The sequence below is a fragment of the Rhinopithecus bieti genome, unplaced genomic scaffold (assembly GCF_001698545.2).
Source record: "Rhinopithecus bieti isolate Rb0 unplaced genomic scaffold, ASM169854v2 scaffold_16773, whole genome shotgun sequence".
Lineage (NCBI taxonomy): Eukaryota > Metazoa > Chordata > Mammalia > Primates > Cercopithecidae > Rhinopithecus > Rhinopithecus bieti.
The window spans coordinates 1,531,618-1,553,234 of NW_016808848.1; the positions used below are offsets into that span (position 1 = coordinate 1,531,618).

The 21,617-nt window shown below is 44.8% G+C and overlaps 1 protein-coding gene across 3 annotated transcripts in view; it reads right to left on the minus strand.

The window, feature by feature from the left end:
- Window positions 1-21,617, minus strand: part of TMOD1 (tropomodulin 1) — a 93,690-nt gene that overhangs the window by 3,418 nt on the left and 68,655 nt on the right. For 2 of the 3 annotated variants that reach the window (XM_017887563.1, XM_017887564.1), the window contains exon 9: window positions 6,861-7,005. In XM_017887563.1, coding sequence (XP_017743052.1) covers window positions 6,861-7,005 — 145 coding nt within the window. Of the gene's footprint in view, window positions 1-3,091; window positions 5,305-6,860; window positions 7,006-21,617 lie in introns of those variants that run through there. The other variant, XM_017887565.1, reaches the window with a different exon arrangement.

Consider the following 21,617-nt stretch of genomic DNA (forward strand, 5'->3'; position numbering starts at 1 on the left):
TGGAGTGCAGTGGCACAATCTTGGCTCACTGCAACCTCGCCTCCCAGGTTCAAGCAATTCTCCTGCCTCAGCCTCCTAAGTAGCTGGTATTACAGGTGCCTGCCACCACATACGGCTAATTTTTGTGATTTTAGTAGAGATGGAATTTCACCATGTTGGCCAGGCTGGTCTCGAACTCCTGACCTCAAGTGATCCCCCCCTCCTCAGCCTCTCAAAAGTGCTATGATTACAGGTGTGAGCCACCGCGCCTGGCTAGAACCGAGGCTTTTGACTCATCTTGAGCCTCAGTCCAGTGCCTCCCTCAGTAGATTTGAGCCTTGTGTGGGTAGGGTTTCCATATCCATTTCTCATCTGATTCTCACAGGGAGGATTAGCTTCATCTCTCTGCAGAAGAAAAGCCCCAGTCCCTGAAAGCTGGCAGCAGAGCCAGGACTGAAATCCAAGTCCCTGGCCTGTGGTTGAGGGAACAGAAAGGACTCCAGGGCTTGATGCGGGCGTTCTTTTCCATTACTTGCCGTCATTGTGTACACTGGGTCAGATCTGTGTGCGTGGTTCCCGGTTCCCCTGGCACTGGCTTTTTTTTTTTTTTTTTTTTTTTTTTTTTGAGACGTAGTCTCACTCTTGTCACCAGGCTGGAGTGCAGTGGCCCAATCTTGGGTCACTGCAGTCTCCACCTCCTGAGTTCAAGCAGTTCTCCTGCCTCAGCCTCCCAAGTAGCTGGGACTACAGTTATGCATCGCCACGCCCAGCTAATTTTTTTTGTATTTTTAGTAGAGACAGGGTTTCACCATGTTGGCCAGGATGGTCTTGATCTCCTGACCTCGTGATCTGACTGCCTCGGCCTCCCAAAGCGCTGGGATTACAGGCCTGAGCCACCCCTCCCGGCCACCTGGCACTGGCTTTTTCAGGGACTGGATGGAGAGAAGGGAAAGGCATCCATTTATTCGGGTATTATTTTTTTCCCTTTTTGATGATGAAGGAAGTTGAGACCAAGAGAGGGAGGTAACTCATTCCAAGTTACGAATAAGTCACAAAACTGGGAGTAAAAGCTGGGTCTCCCAGTATCCTCCTTAAATTCTGTCTGCTCTTTACTTTCTTTAAAAAACTCCTCACTGCTTATTGCAAGAGCCAGAGACTCCTTTTATTGTGAAAGCCAGAAGGGCTCTCCAGTCGTCCAGACCAACCTCCATCTGCTGCTTGAACGCCTCTGCCACTTCTTGCCAAATTTGAACATTTCCATCATGTTTTTGGAAAGCACTTTCTATTCATTTAAATATTCAGCAGCATGTACTGAGTGCTGTGTGCCAAGCACAAGAATCAGAAGTAAAGACACAGCATAACAGGGACCAAGATATACAATATTTGAGAACTACTGTTGGATAAATATGAAGTATTAGAGATGCCCTGGCAGATCTCTGAGGTATGAGAGGCATAAAGAAGGAAGTGGTCAGACCTTCCCAGGATGGCAGCTAACAGGTCAACTGAATTTTAAACAACAAAAAGGTAGAGGATAGGAAGGTTGGGGCATTGGAAGTAACGACTTTCTAAGGGTAAGTTTTTCCTTGGTCACTTGGGGGCACTCAGGCTACCTGGAATGGTACTAACATGGCAAAGGGATGGCTTCTTGAGGATGTCAATAGATGACGTCCTGATGGGACCATCTCCCAATGTGGGGCGCCCAGGCACTGGAGCCAGATTGTTCAAATCCTGGTCCTGCCCACGGATTGTGGGTAACGTTAATTGCCTACTTCTCTAGACTTCTGTTTCCTTCTTGTAAAGTGTGAATAACAATAGCACCTGTCTCACCTGGTTGTGGGGAGGACTACATGAGCTAATGAGATGGGAAGTGTTCAGAACAGTCTCTGACACACAGTAAGTGCCATGAAAGAGTCAGCTATTAAAAGACTTGGGAGTCATTTCAAGGGGCTGACTGAGAGCAATGGGAGCCCAGTGATGGTTCTGAGTGGAGGGGTGACAACACAAGCTTTTGAAGGAGACTTGAGATGAGTGCCAGGGGTGCCTTCCCTGGAGGAGCTGGGGGCCTGAGGACGTTGGAGGAGATGAGTGTGATGAGGGCTCAACATGCGGCAGGACACTGGGACTGGCAAGGAGGTGACTGGCTGACTGGGATGGAAGCAACATTTAGGAACAGGCCCAGATTTCTGGCTTGGGTAGCTGTGAGGAAAGGAATAGCCTTTTCTTTTTTTCTTGCCTTTTTTTTTTTTAGATGGAGTTTTGTTCTTGTTGCCCAGGCTGAAGTGCAATGGTGTGGTCTCAGTTCACTGCAACCTCCCCCTCCCGGGTTCAAGCGATTCTCCTGCCTCAGCCTCCCAAGGAGCTGGGATTACAGGCGCCTGCCACCAAGCCCAGCTAATTTTTTTGTATTTTTAGTAGAGACAGTGTTTCACCATGTTGGCCAAGCTGGGCTCGAACTCCTGACCTCAAGTGAGCCGCCTGCCTCGGCCTCCCAAAGTGCTGGGATTACAGGTGTGAGCCACCGTGCCTGGCTGCCTTTTCTGAGATAGGTTGGGGTACTATGATGAAACTGATTTGGGATCCAGCAATCCGACTTCTGGATATTTACCCAAAATATTTAAAATCAGTTGAAAAGATGTTTCACTTCATGTTGATTGCAGCATCATTCACAATACCCAAAATAAGGAATCAATCTGAGTGTCTATCAACAAGAATGGAAAAGAAACTGGGGATATATGCACAATGGAATACGATTCGACCTTTCCTTTAAAAAAAAAAAAAAAGAAATTTGTTCATTTGCAGTCACATGAATGGAATTGGAGAACATTATACTAAGTGAAATAAGCCAGGCACAAAAAGACAAATTATATGTGGAATCTAAAACAATCGAACTCATAGAAGCAGGGAGTAAAATTGTCATTACAAAAGCTGTGGGCGGGGGAATGGGGAGATAATGGCCACAGGATACAAAAATCTCAGTTGGACAAGAGGAATAAGGTGTTTTTTAAAGCTCTATTACACAGCATGGTGAATATAGCTAATAATAGTGTATTATACTTTTCAAAATTGCTAAAAATAAACGTTCTCACCACAAAAAAGTATTTGAGGTGATGATATGCTAATTCACTTAATTTTTCCACATTGTATTCATAAATCATAACAGCAATTTGTATCACATAAATATACACAATTACAAATTGTCAATTGACAATACATTTTATTAGAAATTGCTTTGCAGTGTGCTATGTCTGGGCTGCTTGCTGCAAAGGTCTTCCCTGAGAATATTGTAAAATGGTGACTTTCCCAGGAAGGGATGTTTTCTGCTTTTAAACACGTTACTGTCCTTCCACACGATACCCCAACCCACACAACTGTCAACTCAGAGGCTGCAATTCAGATTTTCTAAGTAGAGAGAGCTGCAGTGGCAGATACAGAGGACCTGAGTACCATGCTTGGCCTGGCTTTTTGCTATAAATAGTGTGGAGATGACAGTCATCTGAGGTATTGCTGTGGGAAAACGCAGATGGGATCCACAGCTTAGCTCCTCCCTGGGCGCCCTGCAATCACGGAACACTCTCTTTAGAGCTTGGTGCACAGGGTGAGGAGGACCAAAAACGCACTGGTCAGGATGCATCCTGGGCATACAGCCTGTCTGCAGAGCCAGTCCCTGTCCCCATAGCCTTGGGGACAAATGTCCCTCAAGGAGGAGCCCAAGTACTGCAGAGGCCTCAGCCATGGGCAGAGGGCCAGCAGAGGCAGGTGAGAGTGAGCAGGAGGCCTGAGAGGCCTGCTCGCTTCCCAATCTGTGCTCCCTGCTGCCAGGCCTGCTAACAGCCTCACTCCCAAGGAGGAGCTGGCAGGAGGCTTTTACGATACAAATATTCAGTTGGAAAACATGAAGTCTGTCTACTTCATTGTGGCATTAACGTAGGATGCAAATAATCTGTTGTAAAGTCAGGAGGAAGCTGATGCACTGCCATAAACAAACATTTCTCTTAGAAAAATTAGCAGATGGGCGCAAATTTCATTTTAAAGCTAGAGATCCTACATCACCAAGTAGCACCCTGTTCCCTGTAATCACTGAGATGATTCATCTCTAATTCCTTCTGTAGGAAACCCCAAGGGAGCAGCTGCCCACAGTTCCCTGGGGTAACCCAGAGGCCCATTTTTATCACCTGGCATCACCATCCAGGAAACTGCCACAGTTTCTGCTTCCCGCCTGCTTCCATCACCAGGTCCCTGAGCTTGACATTAAAGGCCTTGGGCTGCAGCCACCCACACACCTACCCAGTCCCATTCCTTGTGAACATCCCATATACTTTCAGTTGTCCTGCCTTTGCTCATGCTGTTCCCTCTGCTGGGAATGCTCTTCCCGTCCTTCTTTGTGAACTCCTATTTTTCCTTCTAGCTCTTACTCCTTATAACAGTTCCTCCAGTTCTTTTAGATCCTTCTGTCTCTCCTTTGTACCCCCAGCACTACTTCATAATACTTCTAGAACCCCCAGAGGGATGCCTCTTGACCTCCTCCATCAACCTATCTCTTCCTTTCAAGGCTGGCTAAAGCCCCATCCCCAACCAGGATGCTTTGCCTAACTGGCCTCTGTCTCCATAAATCATTTCCTCACTTTGTTTACATAGAATTTGTAGGCATTCTTGAATTTTTAGGCATGCCTTTGAGTATTTTTCTTCCCCCTAAAAGGTTATAAAGCTTCTTCAGTCAGAGGTAGCCTTTCTGCTACCTCTGATTATCACCTAGCACGGTCCTAGGCACACAAAAGTTGCCCAGAAAATACTTACTGTCACTAACAGCTGGTGTGACCTGACTGAGCTGCTGCCTAGACCCCTACCCCCACTCCAGGCTCCAGTTTCTTTCTAAGGGAGCTGGAGGGATAAGCTCTAAGTCCTCCTGGCTCTACCATTCTACATTCTTACAATGGCCTCTGAAAGTTCTTGGTGATGGGAGTCAGGCCTGAATTTTGGACTCTCAGATTCACAGGACTGGGAATTTTCAAAGGCCATTTTGTCCAACTCCTAGATGATTCTGGTATCCCCCTGCAGCACCTGTGACCTCTGCTCATCTAGAGCCTCTGTCCCCAGAAACAAGACCTCCAGACCATCATGCCATTGGAGGACAAAAACTGGGTTAGCCCAGAGATAGGAGCCAAGGGGCACAGAAGAAACTTAACTGAGAGGGAAACAAATAAGAGATTATTGCACATAGAGTAGAAACTCAAGGCTTCTCCATGCTGGTACTGCAGCCAGATCACACCTGGACCAACAGAGGCTTCATTGCTGTCCTTCTCCAACAATTCAGTTTAGCTGTGACATCTGTGGTACAATATAATAATTATGATTCTTATTTGTGTTCGTTCTTATTTTAAGTAAGGACACTTCTGATAAACCAAGACTATGTGGACATTTTTTAAAATGAGCTTCTCTAAACCTGAGGCTCTAGAAAATAGTGGCACTTGGAGTGAGCAATGAATGAATAGCTCCTGGGCTGTGACATCCTTATAAGCAGGAACCTATAGAACTTTGGTATATGTTTGTGGAATTTAATAACTCAATCTAAAGTGTGTGTGTGTGAGTGTGTGTAGTCCTGTGGTTATCTGCGCATGTGGGGTCTGTGCACACCTGCCTTGAGCATACACCCCTCCGCACTCATCTCCATTCTTCGAGGGCTTCCAGGTAGTGACCTGGCCTCAGATAAATCACCAGGAAGTGACATACTTTGAGTGGAACATTCGTATTAAGCTCTTTGCGTTTTATTGAGGATTGGAAACCATTGTGTAGAGCAGGTTTGAACCTGATGAAAAACTCACTGAAGACGCTGTCCTTTAAAACACAAGTTTATTTCACAATTTAGTCCCAGAAAGAAGCTTTTTTTTTGTTATTGTTCAAACTCATTATGCTTCCTTCTCTTCTGTGATAAGAATACTATAACTTGGTTTGGCTTCCTCCTGCCTTGGTTCTAGGAAACTCAGGGCTGAATATAATCATCATTCATGTTAATGATATAGACCTACTGCTTTTCTTGGTTTTTTCCCCTCTTGTTTTCCTATAGCCTTGTCAGTCACACTCCGTTTGTTGAATGCTATATCAAATTCTTTTTTGGCAGCCAGCAGGAATATACATAAGCGATAACTATACAGAGCTTGTGAACAACTGGCATCTGCAAGTAAGATCATGATTGCTCAAACTTTTCATTCAGTTGACTTATATGCCTATTTGTTCATATAGGTATAAGTGTTCATCATCAAAAAATATTGTGATACTTTCATTTTCTTAAATTTTTTTCTTTTTAAACATTTCCTGATGTCTCCTTCATAATTACTTTCCCTTTTAGAAGAAAACTATGCCTTTAATTGAGATTAAATTAATATACCCTACTTTTACTTTACTATGAAGTTGATGTTTTTAACTTTTACCTTAAAATCAATGTGAAGTCTCCTAGGCTCAGGATTTTGGTAGTCCTGTTGGAAGGTAGTTTTGGGATTTGGGGCTAAATCTAGACTGTGTGACCTGGAGAGGACGCCATGAGTTCAGAGAAGGGTATTCAGAAGAGGAAATACTCCCAGGGAGCCTTGTGCCCTCCCAAATTTCAGTTCCTTCTGCGAACACACTTACGTGTGCTCTGGGCCCAGCCTGTGCTGAGCTGTGCTTTGAGGAGGAGAGGACTCAGACTTAGCTCCTAAAGTCAAGGAGTTCATAGTCTAGGGTGGAGATGAGGTACAAACACAGAAAACAAGGAAGACGTGATCAGTGTGAAAATCAAGGCTCAAGAAGACTCAGAGAGGCATCTACAGAATTTTCCTTGACATCCCCAGCACAGGTGGAGGGAATAACAGGTCTGTGGGCAGGGCAGGGAGTATATTTCTACTCACCAAGGTCATTGTTGTTCATCATTGCGTTGGATGCCCGAAGCCGGGGTCCCTGCTGGGTAAAGTGGTAGCCGAATTTGAGAAGCGTTGCGTTTTTTTCCAACATGCTCACGATTTCCATTTCCACTTTGTTGCCCAGGGGCTGGCTCTTTGGTCAACAAAACAAAACAAAACAAAACAAAAACACAATAATCACCACTCATTCCACGTGTACGGTGCCTAAACCACGTTTACCTGCGGAAACTCTTGAGTAGTGGGAGGGGATTTTGGCCTCCTCTCCAAGGTAGGGAAACGGAAGTTTAAGAGGTTGAAAGGTCACACAGCCAGGAGCAAATGAGCTGGGATTCACATTCAGGTCTGCTGGATGCCAAGAACAGATCTTTTCACTGCTTTACAACAGCCTCTCTCTGAGCAGGTGCCCAAGTAAGAGCTCCACGACAGAAGAATATTTGAAGGAGGACCTTCAATCATCTAGTCCTAAGGAGACTTTTAAAATCCTGCTGTCTAGGTTACACCCCATACTATCTGAATCAGAATCTCTGGGCAGTGGGACTCTGATGGCTGTGTTTTTAAAAACTTCCCAGGAGATTTCAATATGCACCCAAGTTTGATAAACAGTAATTTAGTCTCTTCAAATCATAAATGAAAAAAGTGAGGCCCAGAGAAGGAAAAAGGGTTTTCCCAAGATCACATAGTAAGTTGACAATGCCAAAGTTAGCTTTCTAAAGCCCAATTCTGATCATATTATTACTAGTTCCCTGCCCCCAAATCTATAGTGAGCATCTGACAAAGATACAAAGAAAAAAAATCAGAACGATCCGACAGTGTTGGGAAGGATATGATGAGGATGTTCATCACAGTCTCAGTTATAATAGTGGGAGGAAAAGGGAAATAATTCATTAAGAGGCCAGGCCCAGTGGCTCATGCCTATTATCCTAGCACTTTAGGAGGCCAAGGCAGGCAGATTGCCTCAGTTGAGGAGTTCAAGAGCACTCTGGGCAACATGGTGAAACCCCATCTCTACTAAAAATACAAAAAAAAATTAGCCAGGTATGGTAGCGGGCACCTGTAGTCCCAGCTACTCGGGAGGCTGAGGCAGGAGAATCGCTTGAACCTGGGAAGTGGAGGTTGCAGTGAGCTGAGATTGTGCCACTGCACTCCACCCCAGGAGACAGAGTGAGACTCTGTTTCCAGAAAACAATAATAAATAAATAAAAATTGAAAGAAAAAGAATTCATCAAGAGAGTTGCTCACATAAATGATACTGCAACCTTACTAAATAGAATATGGGCAGCTCTAAAATAATGGTGCAAATCTTTGACCATGAGCATGGAAAGACGGCCATGAACCAATATTGAATGGAAAAAAAAAAACCCTGGTTACAAAATAGGTGATTTGTATGTAAGGTTATCTATATTTTCCACATATGTACATAATGCAGAGAAAAAACTTTGAAGTATACTGATAATGGTAGGATTTGGGGAGAAAGTTTTTGTTTTCTCCTTTATATCTTATTGTATTGTTTAGATTTTCTATTACCATATATAATAAAATAATAAAACATAAATATAATCTTAAACAGGTTGTAAAAGACAGACAGCTAACATCATACTTAATGATTAAAGACTGAAAGTTTTTCCCCCAAGATTAGGAACAAGATAAGGATGTTTGCTTTCACCAACATTTTACTGGGGGGTCTAGACAGGATAATTAAGCAAGAAAAATAAATAAAATGCTTCCAGACTGCAAAGGAAAAAGTAAAACTATCTGTATTTGCAGATAATATAATGTTGTATATAGAAAATTCTAAGGAATACACACACACTCCTACACAAAATTAGTGAGTTCAGGCTGGGCGCAGTGGCTCATGCCTGTAATCCCAGCACTTTGGGAGGCCGAGGTGGGTGAATCACGAGGTCAAGAGGTCAAGACCATCCTGGCCAACATGGTGAAACCCCGTCTCTACTAAAAAAAATAAAAATACAAAAATTAGCTGGACGTGGTGGTGCACACCTGTAGTCCCAGCTACTCGGGAGGCTGAGGCAGGAGAACCCGGGAGGCAGAGATTGCAGTGAGCAGAGATCTCACCACTGCACTCTAGCCTGGTGACAGAATGCGACTCTGTCTCAAAAAAAAAAAAAAAAAAAATTAGTGAATTTGGCAAAATTACAGAATAGAAGATCAATACACAAAAATCAGTTGTATTTCTATACACTAGCAATAAGCAATCTGAAAATGAACCTGAGAGAATAATTCAATTTATAATAACATAACAAATATTAATTCTTTTTTTTTTTTTTTTAAAAAGAGTCTCACTCTTGTTGTTTAGGCTGGGGTGCAGTGGTGCGATCTCGGCTCACCACAACCTCCGCCTCCTGGGTTCAAGCAATTCTCCTGCCTCAGCCTCCTGAGTACCTGGGACTACAGGCGTGCACCACCATACCTGGCTAATTTTTGTATTTTTAGTAGAGACAGCGTTTTGCCATGTTGACCAGGCTGCTTTCAAACTCCTGACCTCGGGTGATCCACCTGCCTCAGCCAAAGTTCTGGGATTACAGGCATGAGCCACTGTGCATGGCCATAAAGAATAAAATACTAATTCTAACTTCTTTTGTTAGAAATAAATCTAACAAAAGAAGTATGTGTATGACTGTATATATAAGTAAAGACTTGTATATTGAAAACTACAAAACAACACTGAAATACATTAAAGAAGACCTAAATAAATATAAAAACATCCTATGGATCTTAAGTCTTCATGGATCAGAAGACTTAATATTGTTAATATTGCAATATTACCAAATTGATTAAAAGAGTCAATGCCATCCTTATCAAAACTCCAGGTGCCTTTTTTTTTTTTTTTTTTTTTTTTTTTTTCAGAAATAGACAAGCTGATCCTAAAATTCACATGAAAATGAAAGGAACACAGAATAGCCAAAACAATCTTGGAAAAGAGGGACAAAGTTGAAGAACTCACATTTCCTGATTTCAAAATTGCTACCAAGCTACAGTAATTAAGACTTTGTGGTACTGGCATAAGGTAGATATATAGATGAATGGAATAGAATTGAGAGTCCAGAAATAAACCCACACATCTACAGACAATTTCTTTTCAAAAGAACATCAAGACAATTCAATGGGGGAAAATTATCTTCTCAAGAAATGGTGATGAGACAACTAGATATCCACATGTGAAAGAACGAATTTAGACACTACAAACAATACATAAAAATTAACTCAAAATAGATCAAAGACCTAAATGTAAGTGCTAAAACTATGAAACTATGATGAAAACATAGGTGTAAGTTTTTTGTGACCTTGGCAATGGTTTTTTAGATGCAACACCTAAAGCACAAACAACAAAAGAAAAAACAGATGTTATGCTTCATCAAAATTTAAAACTTTTGTGCTTCAAAGGACACAGGAAAGTGAAAAGACAGCTCAAAGAACGGGAAAATATTTTGTATTGACATTTGTAAAATATCTGGTAGATATAGGATTTAAATATGAATATATAAAGAACTATTAGAACTCAACAGTAAAAACACAAATCATTTATAAATGGGCAAAGGATTTGAATAGACATTTCTGTAAAGAAGATAAAAATGGCAAATAAATGTATGAAAAAGTGCTCATCATCAATAATTCAAAAAATGCAAATCAAACCACAATGAGATTCCACTTCACACGCACTAAGATGACTGTAATAGAAAAGACAGACAGTAACAAGTGTTGACAAGAATGTGGAGAAAGTGGCACCCTCATACGTTGCTGGTGGGAATGTAAAATGGTGTCACTGCTTTGAAAGACAGTTTGGCAGTTCCTCAAAAAGTTAAACATAGAGCTACCATATGGCCCAGCAATTCCACTCCTGGGTGGAAAATGAAAACATAAGTCCACATGAAAACTTGTTCATGAATGCTCATAACAGCATTATTCAGAATAGCCAAAAGAAGAAACAACCCAACCGTCCACCATCTGATGAATGGATACACACAACATGGTAGATCCTTACAGTGGAGTATTACTCAGCTAGAAAGGGAATAAAGTTCTGATATGTGCTATTATACAACACGAATGACCCTGGAAAACATTGTGCTAAATGAAAGAAGCCAGACACAAAGCCATATATTGTATGATTCCATTGATATGAAATGTCTAGATGAGGCAAATCCATAGTGATGGAAAGGAGGTTAGTGGTTGCCAGGGGCTGGGGGAGGGGATAAAAGCAGAATGAGAGCTAATGGGTACAGAGTTTCTTTTCTGAGTGATAAAAATTTTCTAGAATTAGATAGTGCTGATGGTTGCAGAACCTTGTGAATACATCAAAACCCACTGAATTGTACCTTTTAAAAGGATGAATCGTGTGGTGTGTGAAGTACATGTCAATTAGAAAAAATTTCACAGTAAAAAAAAAAAATTAGAAAATGGGGAAAAGGTATGAAGAGACATTCACTGAAGAGAATGTACATATTGCAGATAATCACATGACATGATGTTCAACATCATGACCTATCACAGAAATGCAAATCAAAATCACAATGAGATATCACTACATACCTAACAAAATCTCTAAAATAAAAATTAGCGACAACACCAAATGTTGGTGAGAATGTAGAGAAACTGGCTTACTCATAAACTATTGGTGGGTCTAGAAAATGGCACACTGTGCACAAGAGTTGAGTTTCTTAAAATGCAGTTGGACTCCTGGATATTTATCCCAGAGAAATTAAAACATATGTTTACATAAAATCTGTACATGAATGTTTATAGCACCTTTATATGTAACAGACAAACCTGGAAACAACCCAGACGTCCTTCAACAGGTGAGTGGTCAAACAAACCATGGTACATCCACACCGTGGAATACTACTCACCAGTGAAAAGGAGCAAACTATTGGTACACGCAACAACCTGGATGAGTCTCCATAGAATTATGCCAAGTGGAAAAAAAGCCAGTCCAAAATGGCTACATAGCATATGACTTTCATTTAGATAACATCATATATATAACATTCTTTAAATGACAAAATATTAAAATGGAAAACAGGTTAGTGGTTGCCTGGGATTAAGGAGGCAGGAGGAAGAGACAAGTGAGCTTGACTACAAAAGGGGAATATGAGCGATCCCTGTGATGGAAATATTTTGTATCTTGACTGTATCAATGTTACTATCCTTGCTGTGATATAAAACTACAGTTCCCACCTAAACTCCATAGAGTACAAGGGACCTCTCTGTTCCCTCCCTCCCTCCCTTCCCTCCCTCCCTTCCTCCCTCCCTTCCTTCCTTTCTTCCTCTTTCTTTTCTGAGACAGAGTCTCACTCTGTTGCCCAGGCTGGAGTGTAGTGGTGCAATCTTGGCTCACTGCGGCCTCTGTCTCCCAGGTTCAAGTGATTCTCCTGCCTCAGGCTCCCAAGTAGCTGGGACTACAAGCATGTGCCACCACACCCAGCTAATTTTTTGTGTTTTTAGTAGAGACAGGATTTCACTATGTTGGCCAGGCTGGTCTCGAACTCCTGGCCTCAAATGATCCACCCGTCTCAGCCTCCCAAAGTGCTGGGATTACAGGTGTGAGCCACCACACTCGACTCCTCTGTATTATTTCTTACAACTGCATACTAGTCTGTAATTATCCCCAAATTTTAAACGTTTAATAATTAAAAAAAAAAAAAAAACAGAAATAGAAACCAAACAGAAATACACAACCACCTCTAATGGCTCCCCATTGCCAAGAATTGCTGCTATTTACTGTGTTCCAGACCCTGCCTTGTGCCCCACTTGCATGATCTCAGCTCAGTCCCCCACTAAGCCAACAGGACGGAGCCCCATCTCCTCAGCCTGGCACTCAAGGCCCTCACAAATGATTCCTTGCTTTCCTTCTCTCTCTCCTTCCTTACTCAGCCTGTTTATCTCTGGCAGTCTGATAATGGCACCTGGTGCAGACAGAGGTCTACTCCTAAAAGCTTATGTGCCTCCACGTGGAATGCTTTTAGCCTCCCTGTATGTATATCCCTATTGCTTTAATATGCACTGCAAATTCCCCCTCCCCATGAGGCTTTTCCTGATCCTGACCCCAGGAAATGATCTCTCCCCATTCCACACTCAAGTGTACATTGGATGTCCCTCCCTACACCTAGCAGAGTCCATCTGCCTTACTTGAGTCACCGGCCTCTAGCTGTCTCACCAATTAGAACTGTATTGTCCAATACAGTAGCTACAGTAGCTACTAGTCACATATGGCTCTATATATCTAAATAATTAAAATGAAAACGATGTATAGTTCAGTTCCTCAGTCCTATTAGCCACATTTCTAGTGCTTGATAGCCGCTGGTGGCCGGGCGCAGTGGCTCGCACCTATAATCCCAGCACTCTGGGAAGCTGAGGCAGGAGGATTACTTGAGACCAGGAGTTTGAGACCAACCTGGGCAGGCAATATAGAGAAAATTCGTCACTACAAAAACCAACAAACAAATAGCCACTGGCTAGAGACTACCATGTTGGTTAGTGCAGATACGGAACAGTTCCATCATCAAAGAAAGTTCTACTGAACAGTGCTGCTGTAGACCATGAGCTCCCGGGTAAGACATAGTACCCAGTTTCTCTCAGTCAAGGTGTGTGGAATTGAATTGAATGGAGGAAATAGAAACATGCTTGGGAGGGCTAGAGGGGGCATCAGCCCAGTATCCACATGGACAAGCACGAATTGCAGCTGAGACTCTTGATTGAGAACTCCCCCCAGGTATTCTGAGTTCACCAGAGCTCATCTAGGTTCAGACTGGGCTCAGAAAGCTGGCCACAGCAGGCAGAGGGACACTGGTGAAATTCCACCGGCCCCTCTGGCAAGGATCCTAAGAATGCCGGGAAGAGGTTAGGTCTGTCCTTGGAGGACTCAGCACAGCTCTGGAATCTGGCTGTTTTGGCCTGGAGATGGTACAGCAACCATTTGAGGCCCCAAGAAGGAACTGGCAGCTCCTCTACCCACCCTACCCAGTTACCAGGAACCCTTGCCTCGCTTTGAGGTCACTTGCTGGAAATGCCCTGCTAAAACTCAGGATGGGCTAGTCTCAGAAAGTACTGGTCTCCCCTGAGTGAAGGGGCTACCAGGGACTTCAAGGGCTGCCTCTGCAAAGTTGATGCTTTGTGCAGAGTACAAAGCCCCTTGACACGCATTGCCCCATTCAACCTGTCTACATCCCTGGGAGGTGAGCAGGGCAGGCAAGAGCCAGCTTAGAGATGGGTAAACTGAACTCATGCGTAGATGGAAGCTGAACCATGCTCCCTCGACTTATTCATGACAGAGCCAAGGTTTGACCTTGACCTGGGGCTGGAAGGACTGCAGAGGTTCCTGTAGGCCCAGTTCTCACATTAGTGTCCAATATCCTGGGATACACACAGATGTGTCTGGGTGTGTGCGACAAGGTACAGGATTCCATTAGATAATCATGATCTTCCAGGAGTGTTCATCTCAGACCAAACCCCATTCTTTTTACACTAGGGAGTAAAATAGAACATGTGCATACATCTTACAATAAGCCTTAAGATGTCAAAGAAGCTTCATCCTTCTCTGACTCCGGGGACCCTGAGACTAAAAGGACTCAATCATTTTATAGATGAGAGAAGCAGTGGCTAGGGAGCCAGGACTAAAAACCAGTTCTCTTCCTTATTTTTCAAGTAACTTATTTAGTGATTACTGCGTGCCAAACAATGTCATAAACATTTTACGAAAGCTAGTTCATTTTCTCCTATCAATCCAAGGAATATGTACTACTATCATTATTTTCATTTATTTTATTTTATTTATTTTTTGAGACAGAGTCTTGGTCTCTCGCCCAGGCTGGAATGCAGTGGTGCGATCTCGGCTCGCTGCAACCTCTGCCTTCTGGGTTCAAGCAATGCTCTTGCCTCAGCCTCCTGAGTAGTGCCACCATGCCCGGCTAACTTTTATATTTTTAGTAGAAATGGGGTTTCACCGTGTTGGCCAGGCTGGTCTTGAACTCCTGACCTCAAGTGATCCACCCGCCTTGGCCTCCTAAAGTGCTGGAATTACAGGCATGAACCCCTATGCCCATCCTCATTATTCTCGTTTTATAGGCAAGAAAAATGAAGCACAGTGGTATTAAGAAAATTTTCCCTAATCCCAGAATGGGTCACTTGCAGAACCAGGATTTGAACATAGGCAGTCAGCTCCAGAGTCTGTGCTGGTTTCCACCTCACTTAAGTGCCTCTGAGAATGATCAGAGGCAGAAGTAGGACTGACGAGAGGAACTACGGGCAGATGGTGTTTGGCTCAGCATGGAGGATTGCCTCTGACCGTCTGAAGTGTCCACACACTGAGGAACTGCCTGGTAGGGTAGTGAGCCGCCTGTGCCTGGAAGTATGTAAAGGGGGAGAGACCATGGGCTTGGTCATGCCCGGACTGGCAACAGTCTCTGGGCAGCAGAGCCAGGGACAGGGTGGTTGGGGAAGAACTCTTGTTCCCCTTCAGATTTGCTTGAGAAGTAAATAAACCACTTGTGAATAAATATAACCTCATTATTAAAAATTCAAGTGATACTAACACAGATTGAGTAAAATAAAAGAGTCTCCCTCACCCCATTTATTCCCAGTCCCACCCCTTTCTGTAGAAGTAACCACCATGGTCAGTGAGTTGTGTTTCTATGCATGAAGTATATGACAGAAATGTACAGGGGTTTGTTTTGTTTTGTGGTACTTGTTTCTTCTTTAAATGAATTCATACTATACTTACTGTTCTGCAACTTGCCTTTTTCATTTTATTTTTATTTTATTTATTTATTTATTTTTTTGGAGACAGGGTCTCACTCTGTTGCCCAGGCTAGAGTGCAGCAGTGCAAAGCAGTGCACTCATAGCTCACTACAGCCTCCGACTCCTGCGCTCAAGTGATCCTTCTGCTCAGCCTCCCAAGTAGCTAGGACTACAGCCATGTGCCACCATGCCTGGAGAATTTCCTTTATTTTTTTTTTAACAGAGATGGGGTCTTGCTATGTTGACCAGACTGGTCTTGAATTCCTGGTCTCTAGTGATCTCCCTCCTTGGACTCCCAAAGTGCTGGGATTACAGGTATGAGCTGTCATGCCCAGCCTGCCTTCTTCATTTAATATTTTACAGAGCTCTTTCCAAGTCAGTACACAGAGAATGACCTTATTCCTTCCATTGGCTTCACGGGATGCCCTGGTGTAGATGGATATTTAGGTTACTTCCGTTTTTTCCTGTTACAAACAACGTGGCAGTGGCAGGGGTGGGAGGGGGAATTCCTCAGGCTCCCCACGGAAATCAGAATGGCTGGGTTGAAAGATAGGCACTTCCAAATTAAAATTGAGACTGCTCTGCCTAAAGGATGTAAAAGTCGGCGTGCCCTTCAGCAGTGTGTGACAGCTGTGTGTCCTCACACCTTTACCGTGTCAGAGCATGACCCATCTGATGAGAAAGAGATCAGATTTGCTTTTGAACAAAATGACCAACCAGCACCTTAGGTGTTACAAGCTGTATCCTAGAGCCGGTAGCTCTGTGGCCCCCTTTCTAGCCAGAAGCACCAGGAACATGTGCTCACTTTGGATGTCAAATGTCCAAAGAATCTCACTTTAGACATTTGATGGGGCCAATTCTGGCCATTCCCAGATGATGTGGACAACTGGGAATACTTCAAAACACAACAGAAAGGAGCTCTCGGAATTATGTTGTCCAATTCCAGAGTCCCAAACCCTAATTGACATTAAAATTCCCTCCATCTCCCAGCTGTTTACACACCCCCAGGATTGGAACTCCTCCCCCTTTGAGGTACCTGCTCCATCCTGGGGTAGCTTTGCTAGTTACAGAGGTCTTTCTGGACAACTCCTGTGACACAAAATAATACAGATAATTCTTACTATGATGACTTAATATCTGCAAAATTCTTTGATCGTCCTCCCTCCAAAAGGTGGTGCCTGATTTCCTTCCCCTTGAGTGTGGGTTGTGCTTTGTGACTCACTTTTAATAAATAGAATATGGTGGAAATGACTTTGCGTAACTTCTGAGGCTGGGTCATAAAACGCATTTGAGGCTTTCTTCTTTCTCTGCCTTGACTCGCTCATTCTGGGAGAAGTTAGCTGCCATATTGTGAGGACATTCCAACAGCCCTAGGCCGGGTGCACACAACAAGGTGCTGAGGTCTCCTGCCCATGCCATGAGGGAGCCACGGTGGAAGCAGTTCTTCCACCTTGGGTCATGTGCTCTGGGCGAAGTCAGCCGGCCACACTGCTCCTGGATTCCTGGCCCTCAGAAATGGTGAGTTAATACATGTTTATTGTTGTTTTATGCCAGGACTCTGAGGCTGTTTAAGTTGCTATATTTGGGGATAATTTGTTACACAGCTACAGATAACTGATACACTCACAATGTTGAGTAAAAAAGGCCAGACACAAATCATCCAATCTGGGAAAACAAGACAGCACAATCCATCTACTTTAACTTATCTTCAAAATATTACGTACATCCTCATTGTCAAATATTGGAATAAAAAGTGGGGAAGCGGCCACTACCCCAGACATTATACATATTCTCATTTGTGGGGCTCACCCCAGGCCTTGTCTGGCCTGGGGAGCAGGGTCCCCCTGTGCCCTGGGGGTCCTGGGGAAGAGCAGCTCTGTGGGGATTTTGGAGAATTTGGTGAGAGCAGCAGAGAAGCCATGCATGGAGATGGCCTGCTTGGCCTGGGCCGGGCCTGCAGGCTCCCTCGGGGCCCACAGGGTCTCTCCCATCCATCCATCAGTGCAGCCAGGATACTGCAGCTCCAACCCAGCTCTGCCACTAACCTGGCCCGTGGCCTCGGGCTAGTCCCATCCCTTCTCTCATCCTCAGTCTCCCTGCCTGTGAAAGGAGGACTGGGCTAGACGTTGTCTCAGTGCCTTCTGGCTCTGGGGCCTGCTCTGCCCTTTTCCAATTCATCGTGGTCTTGGCGCAATTGCAGGCGGCAACAGAACATTGCTGGAGATAGACTCTTTGAGTCAACAAACAGCTTCAAAGTCCTGGTTCCCAAACTGCGTCCTGAGCCAGCACCGTGTCACCCTGGGCAGAACTCCCCAAGTCCCTTTCCCTGGCCGTATAAGGAGAAAAAAGGACAGAGACTTGCTGCCACAGGTTATAAGCACAGGACTGAGGAAAAAGCTCCCGTCTCCGAGGACCTCGGTGACTAACCAGGAATGAGGAATAAAGGAATAAATCAAATGCCACTCACCACCTCCTCTGTGTCACACTGCCCTGCCTCCCCCCAGTGGGGCTGGGACACCTGAAGGGGAGGCACAGGTGGCCTCCTCCTGAGCCTGAGTCAGCAGAGGCCCCTCCCTGAGACCTGCCTTCAGCCCCTCCCCTGCTGGACCCAACTCCAGTTAGGCAGGAGCACCTCCCCACAGCCCCCTGGTCCTGGGGGCCATAGCCCCTGGCTGATCTCCTGGGCCCTGATACCCTCTCCTTGCCCCCAGTCCCCTCCCATCCAGCTGGAACCATCTTCCCAGAGCACAGCCACAGCCCACTTTCCCTAAACCTACCCATTCAAAGCTCTCTGACTTCTAATCCCCTTTCTGGCTTTCCTCTGGGGGTACTGTGAGCCTGTGTGGATGGGCTCCATGGCTTTCCCCACTCCTCTCTGCACCTGGGATGCCATGGCCTCCATGTCACCTGAGATACTTTTCACCCTGTGGGTGGGAAGTCAGGGTTAATCTCAAAATCTGCCTCCTCCAAGCAACCCTCCCTGATCCCTATTCCTGACTGAGACTGCTCCCTCTGATGGACCTCACAGCCCACTGTCTGGCTGCTGGAGCACCTGGTATGATGGTCATTTCTGCAAACATCTTTCCTCCCATCTAGTGAGGAAATTTCTGGAGGGCAGACCTGGAGCCTCAGTCCCACACACAGCCCAGCACAGTCCTGGCAAGCAGCCAGCATTCATCAGAATGTCGAGATGAACCAGAAAAGAGGCTCATTGGATGGGGGTGGTGCTGACCAGTGCTCAGGCCCCAGGCCAGAGGACAGATGAGAAAAGCCAGGCTGACATCACATGAAACTACAGCTGCTTCAAGAACCCAGACAGGCATAGCATTATACATGGACTCTGGGGTCACACAGACCTGGGTTTGAATCTTGCCCCTCTTGCTTCTTGTGTGGCCTTGGGCAGGCTGCATAGCCTGCCTGGCACTCAGTTTCCTCATCTGTGATATGGGGATGGGTTGTAATGCCACTTACAGAGTCTTTGTGAACATTAAATTAGATAATAGACACAAAGTACCCAGTCCGGTTTTGGCTCATGATAACCTGCTCAGGAAATCAACTGTTAGAATAGCGTGTGAATCCCCTAGATCACCTTCCCAGTAATTCTAGAAGTTAACAACTTCAGAGTTTACATCTGTTATCTCCTTAGAAGCAGAGATTCTTATAATCCCCATTTTACAAGCAAGGAAAGTGAGGCTCAAGGAAGTGAATGTTTTTGAACCCGGGTGTTCAGCTAAGGCAAGGGCAATGGTTAGCATGGGCCCCATCTTGGACTCTGGGGGGATAGCGTGTGGAGGGAAGGGGCAACTCCCTGGCAGCTGCCACCACAGTGACCTGAAGCCAGTGATCCCAGTCCTCTTTGGCTGCCATTCTGCCCTGGGAGTTAAGTTTCAGCTGACTATGGGTAGACCCTGACTTCCTGCCAGGCCAGGCCGGGATTCACATAAGTAGCCAATCCCAGGGCCTGGCCCAGAGCTGCTGCCAAGCATGCTGCATGCCTTTGTTCCATCTGCTCTGCCCCTCTTGCCTCCAATGGTGCAGAGTCAGCAATGGCTAAGGGAGGGCGCAGAAGGGGTAGGGGTAAGGATGGCCTGAGAATGAGCGAGGCAGCAGCAAGACCACCGGCACGCGAGAGATGCAAGGAGTCCAATGCAACAAATGCACGTGACACAGCTGCTGCCACCTCATGTGACTGCTTTATATAAACTAGAAAAAGTGCCCTCTCTGGGTGAACAAAGCCCCATACTGAGGCACACAGCTCGGAGAGTGGATTCCGGGTTGAATTTTGCTCTCTGCTGCCTCATTGTGCTGTGAACAATATGCACGACCATCCAGGGCAAACTAACTTACCAGGCACCCTTGAAGGGCGAGGTCCTGAGTGGGGCACTGAGATAAGGAGATGCCTCAGACATAGCACCAGCTTCTGGGAAGCTCAAGGGAAGCCACGGTGCTAGGGGAGCCCAGAGGAAGAGGTATCTAACTCTCTTTGGGCAGAGGTTTGGAGGAGCTATGGCAGACTAGTGGGAGAAGACAGTAGTAACCCGGATCTCAAAGAAAAAAAAAAGCCCTGATGCATGATGTGCCTATTTGCCAATTTCCATAGTGTAAATACTCCCACCTGATGTGCCATCGTTGGTCTCGGGAAGAGATATCCACAATCAGCTCTTGCAAGCTGGTTCAAGCTGTCTCTAGAACACCACTAAGATAAAGAGAAGCCTCAACTAAACCCAGAAGGCAGAGAAGAGGGTAGAGGCAGGGGAGGACATTCCACAAGGAGGAAAAGGCATGGAGGCATGAAAGTGAGTGGGGAGCAAGTTGTGAATGGGTTTGAAAGGGTTATGGTTGGGGAAGGGACGCTCAAAGTCTTCTGGAAGTTGGTAATGTTTTGTTTCTTGACCTGGACAGGGGTTACATGCCTGTTTTGATTCCTTAAGTTATGCATTTAAGTTTTATGCAGTTTTCTGTATGTTTGCCGTATTTTACAATAAAAAAGTTAAAAACTTGTGACAGTCTCACTCAGATATAACCACTGTTTAGAATTTTGTAATATTTCATTCCAATCTTTTTCTCATGCATACATTTATACAACCATTCAGCAAAAAATTTCATGTAGTGGAAAAAAACAACTGAGTCCCCATTCATAAAAAAGAAACCATTTTAACATCAGAAGCAACATGCTACACTGGAAGAAGTGCGAGTTTTAGAGTCAAGGAGACCTGGATTCAAATCCTGCTTCCTAAATGCTGACCCTATGACCCTAAAAAGGGGGCTTATCTTTGGCCTGTCTGGACTGTTTTCTGAAAACTGAGACTGATGATACCCACATTCTGTAGCGTTGTTGTGAAGATCAAAGATGACGGATGTCAGATGTGTAGCTCAGAGCCTGGCCCACAGGAGACCCTCAACACATGTAACATATAAGATATTGTTATTAGCATCCTCTTAGAAAGTCAGAGTTGAAAGAGTGGCTCTGCAGATAAATGACTGACCCACAGAAGTTACAGAGAAACAGTAACTCCATAAGAATAAAGACAAACTGGAATTTGCTTAGAGAGTAATCTGAATGGTGAGGAAACTCAAAAGCCCCACTGAATGGGGGCGAATGAAGAAAACTGGGATTCTAACCTGGAGAAGGAGAGCTTAGTGGTTCATGAGATCTGTGCAACAGATGTTGCACAGAAAACAGAGCTAAGCCCAACAAACAGGACTTACAGGGAGCTGACTTCTACTGGATATAAGGAAGAATGTGTTCATTGCCTAAGAATGGAAGTGATGATGTTGGTAAGAAGTGTGTCCCCCATCATAAGAGGGACTCAAGCAGAACTGGAAGAGCACACAGTGGGAGCCATGAAGAAGGAAGGTGAGCATGATAGAGGGTTTGAACTTTGGGGACCTTGGAGGTGCCTCAAAGCTGGGCTCTGAGCTTCTATCATCAGCAATCTCAGCTCCATTCAGCAGCATGGGAAAACTGCAGGCCAGCGAGCTGCATGTAGTAACAG